Below are 7829 nucleotides of genomic sequence, written 5' to 3' on the forward strand. Positions count from 1 at the left end.
CAAAAACAAAAAAAGAAAGAAGCTTTGTTCTATTGCGGACGCCGCACGTGCCTGCCCGTGTGCAGAATGGCGCCATAGCCGGCTATTCCTCGCGGCCTCCTCAAAATCTTCAGAACAGCGCTGGTTCTTTCCACCTACGCCCACTGTCCATAGCTACCACATCCTTGTACTCATGGTATCCTGAGCTACCCGCTTCGGTACGCTGTCTTCTCACTCTCGGGCAGCTCTCTAAGCTTGCCAGAACCGCGGCGACGACAGATTCCTGCTAAACGGCACCAAGAAATCGCCACGCTTCTTCCATCTACCCATTCCGAATGAGCAAGTTACAGGAGGCCGCTGCCATGTTCGATTGCTGCTATCGCGGAGTGAAGAATAAGGAGTCCTCGGACAATGTGACCGCCAAGCGGACCTTCCTAATGAGCGGCACCGGCTCTCAGCCGTCCATCGGTCAACTCACCGCAGCCAGGGTCGAGCATCCGCCGGGCCAGGAAGATTCCGAGGAGAGGTGAGTGGCCTGCCGAGTTTGATTGGCTTCATTATTCGCGTATGATGTACTGCTGCCGCTACGGTTTCTCCTGCTGCTTGTCGGCGAGTTTGGAAGTAAAATAGTTAGAACTCTCTATAAAACGCCTCAGTGACATTGAAAACCTTTGGCACACTGTCTTGCTGCTTGCTGCTACCTAGGGGCCTTTTGGCCTGGCGGCCATCTCTGCTCATCTGCCGACTGTTGACCAGGAATAAAGAGCTGGTTCGCTAAATGTATCAGTACATTAAAAGTAGGCAGTGGAGCTCAAATTTATGTTAATTTACTGTGACTCATATGTGCGCTAAGTAGGACATTCCTAGCATTCGTGACTTCGGTTTGTTGGAAGACTAAACAAAAATAAGAGCCTAGTTATTTCCCTCTTCGCTTTCAAGGTTACGTGAACGAAATGAAAGGAAATATGTTGAAATGAAATTTGTATTACCAAGAAAAGCAAATTCATACTTCACTACCATATGCGCGCCTAGTGAAACTGTCTCAGTAGCGGACTTCGTTGACCTAACCAATGCCAATGACACTGATGATTATCCCGGACATTCTTTTTCAAGAACATGTGCCCCAAGAGCGAAGAGGCGAAAATATCTAGGAAGCTCATGCTACATTGTTTGTGTTTCTTTATAATCACCCTATAGGCTCGTTTTACCGTTTTCGCGAAATAGCACGAAATGTTTGCTGCAAATAATATTCTTTTCTTGCGCCTTTGAATATTTTTACTTCAAGTATTCCACGTATTCCAAGAATGCCGCCGTGGATTGGTGATAGTGGCTATTGACGAAGTCAGCAGCAAACCTTTTCGTCGGGTGCAATGCGTGCATACTTAGAACGTTTCTGCATGTTGAGAAAATATCCCAACTCTCACAGCATCGGGTTCGGGCTGTAAAACCGTTCTATTCGCACGGTAGACTAGTCCGTGGCCGACCGGGATCGGGTGTCACGTGATACCGTAATTCCACTCTGTGGGCTTTGAGTCTATCTCGCAGTTTTTGAAGTAGAATCACTTGTAGGGGTAACCACCTCGTCAAGCTGCCGCGAACGGTAGCTTTTTGTGGCTGCTCCTTCCTTTCACACAAGGAAATAAAATGAATTTGAATTTGAATGACCGTACTCATGTCTGACACTACTATCGTCACATGCTAAGGCGACGGTTTCAATGGAGTTGCATCATCGGATTCAAAATGGGCGCCATTTTTCTCCCAACACGTGTTAAGCGCGAACTTCACAGAGGTGAACTTAATGTCCTAATGAGTGGTTAATACTAGCTATGAACAGTGCTAATTAGCTGTTGCATTAGTATAGAAAATTTCTTTTTCAAACAAGGGTGGGTAAAGGGGGATGGTCAAAATAGCACTGAGGAGCATGATGTAAAGCGGCCTGGAAAGAACGTATTAAGAAATAAAAGGACGGTAATGCTAACACATTGTCATCGCATAATGCATAATGTGTGTGGGCTCCATAACATAAACTTCCACGTTGTTTGTATCTTGTGGAAACACGACACTAATTGCTATATTTGAATTTTTTCGAGGTTGCTATAAAGAAAAATTTCTTAAATATAATATCGAAACCACAGTAGCTCATTGATCTGGCGATAAGAAAGGTCTAGTGGTGCTTGCGCTTATAAAGAAGGACAAAAAATAAGCGGGTATTTGAAATTTTTCCGGATCAATGACTACATTCTGAATTAAACGAGAGCAGAGTAGAGCGAGGGAGAGAGGATGGATACACAGTGGGAAAAAGAACCAAATAAGCGTTGAGCGGGAGCCTAGAAGACGCAGCTGGCGCTTGTCTCGTGGGCCCAGGGCGTCGCCCCCGCCTGGGGGCCACGCCAGGCCGACATGCCCTAATTATTACTCTTTTGGCATTAAAAGTTGTTTCGCTCTCTCTCTCTCTCTCTCTCTCTCAGTTTGCAGTCCAAGCTAACGTTTTTTCATGAGGCCGTTTTGAAAGGGGCCAGGCGTAGACAAGTTCCCTGGTGGAAACGTTAGCTTGGCTTGCGAACTCGGGCTCCCCATCAGCCCTTGTTCGGTTCTCTTTTAGACGAGAACATTTATAATAACTTGATTTTGACCATTGTATCGACTGACCAATGCGCTGTACCGGTATGTGGATGTGTGGTCCTCTGACATTAGCAAATCATTCGTCATTTCGAACCGCAAATAAATATTAAGCATGGGTTAGCCATCACTTGCCGTTAATTGCAGACTACAAGCGTCCAGCAGCAGTACGCAATTACCTGACACACAATTGTTTGAAAACACAATCAGCAAGTTCCAGCGGCCTTACGTGATCCGGGCAATGCGGCCGGAGGAGCTGGAAGAGGCCTACAAGATTCGCCTCCAGACTAAATACATCTTCTCCAAGAACTCCATCCACACGTCATGGAAGTTGCAGCCGGACAGCTTTCTGGTCGCTGTGAGTGACGACGGTAAGCTTTGCGAACTGCATCAGGTACCGATTGTCACAGAGCAGCGAAAGTCTTCAATTCGTTTCATTGCTGCTCAGTACGTTCGATAAATATATGGTATTGGCACCATACGTAAGACGTTTCAGATATATTGCAGAATGTTTGAACCAAGTAATTACTAAACATCAGATTTGTTTATAAGTATACTTTATAAAGATTGGGCTGTCATGATTGAAGAAATTGTTGATAGGCATGATGCAATAACAGCAAACAAGGTATCAATGAAATGTAGACCACAAGTAATAATCCAGGCTTCTGGAGTTTGTATCTGTTCAATCGTCGAAAATGAAAGGTGAAGACATTACTTACTAAGCCATTGCAATATTTATACATGATATAAACATGCATGAGACTTCATTATATGACTTTTACGAACGCTTATGTGCACTTATTCGCAGGATTGGGAAGAGTAGGTATAGCAGTAAATGAAGAACATATTTGAAACAACCGATTCGCTGATTGCACTGTCATACTAAGGAACGCGCAGGCGGAACACGCAGGCGGAACACGCAGGCGGAACATGCAGGCGGAACATGCAGGCGAACCAGCGGGACATGATTTGGGACCGAAACTCAAAGCACTGAGCTGAAAGTAAATATGAAGGAAATTCCAGTGACAATAAACGTTATAAGGAGAAAGTTTTTCATACAAAGCGTACAAAGCGCATATTGGTAAGAGAGTTCGCCCAGTCCATGTAGCAACCATCCAACCAGACCTTGAAAGCAATATATATCGCATGATAAAAACATAATGAAGTGAATTTGGACCGTCGGGTCATGCATTACAGCTAATGAATGTCATTTATGAGGAAGGTGCATACAGGGTGCATTGTTCTAGTGATAATTTAAGCAGATATTAAGAAGGTGATCAAACGAGTTCTAATAAATGGAGGGCACCGCAGCCAGCTTTGGAAAGAAGAGTGACAGGATCAGTGCTGAGAAAGAAGGGTAGCATGGTTCTTAACAGAAGGGACAGAAGTTTGATATTCGAGCTGAAATTAAAAGGAGGAAATGAAGACATGCAGGACGCATAATATGAAGAGAAGGTAACCGATATTTCTACTGGATAGGCAGGATTAGAAACATGTAATTTATGAGAAAAGAGTACACAGGGTGCATTGTTCTAGTGATAACTTAAGCAGGAACAAGAAGGTGATCAAACGAGTTCAAATAAATGGAGGGCACCGCAGCCAGCTTTGGAAAGAAGAGTGACAGGATCAATGCCGAGAAAGAAGAGTAGCATGGTTCTTAACAGAAGGGACAGAAGTTAGATATTCGAGCTGAAATTAAAAGGAGGCAATGAACATGTGTAGGACGCATAATGTGAAGAGAAGTTAACTGATATTTCTTTACTGGAACGGGATTAGAAAGCCATTTAGGCACTGCAGGTAATTGCAGCGAGAAAGATGAGCGAATGAGAACGAGATATACGCTGGTCAGGGGTTGTACCTTGTGCATATTGTTAATCGATAATTGCTTTGCGTAGTGTCAAGGTTGTTTCTGAGGACGGTACGAAGGCGACAAGAAAGGAATGAGAAAACAGCAGGAGAGGCGCCATCTATTCCAATGGACCAACTAGCCCAAGCTAAAGTACATTCTGCGTAGTGTGTCCTGTGTAATGTTACTAGTGTTCACGTAAACAATTCTGCACGCCGAATACAATACAGATCTAAATACATCCCTTAAAATGATGCACAGTTTGAGGCAGGAATGCGATGATAATCGATAGTTATTTCCAGTAAAATGGACAATAGTATCGTTTCATACGTTTAATCAATTTGTGGCGAGCTGATGATTAAATAATTGTCGCGGTGAAAATGGGGTTGGCGACCTAAAAACCACATCCACGATGGACAAGTTATGCGATTCTCGGTCTCGTCCTGGATCTGTGCCCCCCCTCCCCCCCCTCCCTGTAAACAAGCTCCACATAATACGTTTCTTCACTGTTCATGCATGTCGGTACGAAGAAAGAAAAAACCTCGCAAGATAGCTTAATTTTGGCACCGAAAACGAACTATTTTGTGGATGCAAGGTTCGCGTCAATTATGCCTAATTAAACTGGCAACGACTAGCGAAAAAAGGGCTCTCTCGAAGCAGCTGCAAGCTATCGAACCCTGCATAGATGCCCGCGCCACTCAGGTATTAACCTGATCCATTTGCGTACTTCCACAAGACGCGGACTATCAGTTAATGCAGATATGTTAAACATTTTGTCCAGTCAAAAATACAGCTTGACCACGAATAGCAATAAAACGCGGAAAGCGCGGGATGCCAAAAGGGCGCCAAAATGAACGGCGGCAAAATATCGCTCACCCAGGCCAGGTGTACGGCACCATCTCAATGGTAACGTACAGCCCGAACGTGGTGTTCATGGGCCTGCTGGTGGTTAGGGAGGAGCTGCGCAACAGGCACATCGGCACCGAGCTGCTCATGGCAGGCCTTGAGAAAGCCGGAAAGAACAACAAGTTCATGCGCTGCATCCTCTCGCTGGAGCCGCTCTTCAACCGCATGAACCTGTTCATGTGCCGCTCACCCGTGCTGCTCGGACGAAACGAGCCCGTCAAAGTTGACGAGGCCAAGATAGTCATCGGTGACGTGCATGGAGTGGTGGTCGAGCCGTTCGAAGAAGCCGTCTGGGACAAACTTCAGAAGTAAGTGAAGCTTTTGGACACCGGTTTCAGAATCCCAATTTATTTGCTCTTATGAAAGTCAGCATTCAATCACTCATTTACGGCGCAGCGTTGACGTCGTCCATTGTTCCCCGGATTTCTGTTAAACGCGTGTAAAACCTACACACAAATTATACGTGCTTTCTTATAATTTGATTTCGGCGCAACTTTGATGTTGAATTAATTACAGAGATATATATCGTAGCATCCAGCTAAGGTAAGCAGCGCAGTAGCAGCGCTAGTGCATTCAAATTTATCACAGTAAAACCAAAGCTACGCAAAAAGAAAATTAATATTGCTAGTGGGATGAAATGTATTGGCATGACAATCTATTATACTATGGGAGGTTTACTGAGGTTTTTGACAAAGCAAAATGCGGTAAAACGGTCATAAAAGATTGAACTCAAGAACACTTCGTCTGATCACAGTTCAGAGCGCTCAGAAGAAACAGAATGCGAATTGGACTGAATAAATTAAGCTAAACACGCTATGATAGAAATGATACGCAGCTAAGAGCGGTGCCGAAAGGCCGAAGCAATCAGTACCGAAGGGAGCACCGACTGAATATGTTAGTTACACAAATGGCAAATACTCAGTGATGATATATGACGCGATTTCTCGTTTGCTATTAATTAGACATACTTGGTTCAAGGCAATGTCCTCATTGTGTGACCGAATAACGGCTCCAAGGCGACATCATTCATGTGCCTAAAGAATATGTAATCAAGGTTATCTTATCTCATTTCTTTGCTATCATCTCACTCTATCCACCTTTCCGTATGGCAGCTCAAATCACGAAAATGTTTATCACGTCTTATCCCCTTCTATCCAGCGCACAAATAATGCAGTCCGTGTTATGGCCTCACAACAAGCGCAGTCGACGTAATTGACGACGTTAAAGTCAGTTCACAACGAGCCAGATGATTTTCATGTGCCCCGTTATCCACTCGCCACATCTCGTTGAGCTCGGCCTGGAAGGTTGTTATCTGTTTCGCGGCACGTTGGGTGACGGAGACGAGAGGTTGAGAGACCCCTACCTCACTTCCATTTTACACGATGCTGCAAACTGGCCAATCGATGCGTTAATATTTCTTAACGCATTTTCTAAGCATAGTGTCGACGCTGTTCCCTCTTTAACCTAACCGCACGCTATGGACGCAGGTATGACACAGACATAATGACCGTCGACCGGTCGCAGTTGCTTCGGGCCTTCATCAACGAGGAAGGCACGACGACAGAAGTGGCCCTGAGGGAGGATGGCTCTGTGGCCGGCTTCAGCATAGTGCAACTCATGACTGACGGCTCCTGGTTCTTCTACATGCTGGCCGCCGATACGCAGGATGTGGCGCGCCTGCTGATCCGCAGCTTCGTGCGCGGCTGTCCCACGGCAAATGACGTGGGCGTGGTGCTGGTCAGCCCGCTATGGCCTACCGAAGAGGAATCCTTCCTCGTGCGCTCGCTAGGTTGGAACATCATCAAGCGGTCTGTCTGCCGTTTTAGCGACAACGAGCTGAAGTTCGACTACAGCAGGATTTACTCCATGTAGATTCTTCAGAAACGTCTGCGCTGCACTGGATCTGTGCGTGACTGAAAGCGGGAAATAAATTCAAGGATGCAGTACGGGTTTCGCTTTGCGTGCGCATTGACAGCACTGTTCATATCTTTTCGGCGCTCTAAAGCGTTCAGCAAACCACATTATGTAACTTACGTGTGGTATGCGATTCGCATGGCTCTAGTTTGAGATGGCTGCAAGTTTTGTTAGTACCCGCCGAATAATTCGGAATGTTCACACACCTCCATTTGCCGCGCCGTGGTACGAAAGCACGGCCCGTAGTTTTTGTGTACAGTCACAGCAGCGGCACTATCGGACTTCCCTGCGGCCCTTTCGTTTCTCATTTCAGTGATAATCTGCATAGCTTGCAGCTGCTTCGAGCCTGAACTATATACAAAGGTATTTATTCTCTGTGAGACAGTCTTTTAGGGTTAAACGGGGAGCTCGCCGTTGCATAGACCATACTGCTGTTAGTACTCCCCGATTCAGCTTCCAGGCTAACTGGTCTCCTACGACGACTTTAAAGAACTGAACAAGCAATTATTTGTGCTATTCTTTTGATTTCTTCTATATACACATACAGGTGCATTTTCCTACACTA

The 7829-nt window shown here is 45.5% G+C and overlaps 1 protein-coding gene across 1 annotated transcript; it reads left to right on the top strand.

The window, feature by feature from the left end:
• The first annotated feature begins 314 nt into the window (after positions 1–314).
• Positions 315–7222, top strand: LOC146199346 (uncharacterized). The gene is made up of 4 exons (XM_084592757.1): positions 315–505; positions 2809–2969; positions 5325–5658; positions 6838–7222. The coding sequence occupies exons 1-4, from the start codon at positions 315–317 to the stop codon at positions 7220–7222; spliced, it is 1071 nt and encodes a 356-aa protein (XP_084448883.1).
• Positions 7223–7829: the final 607 nt, after the last annotated feature.

Source organism: Amblyomma maculatum, chromosome 2, assembly GCF_055883805.1.
Source record: "Amblyomma maculatum isolate TAMU_Amacu chromosome 2, ASM5588380v1, whole genome shotgun sequence".
Classification (NCBI taxonomy): domain Eukaryota; kingdom Metazoa; phylum Arthropoda; class Arachnida; order Ixodida; family Ixodidae; genus Amblyomma; species Amblyomma maculatum.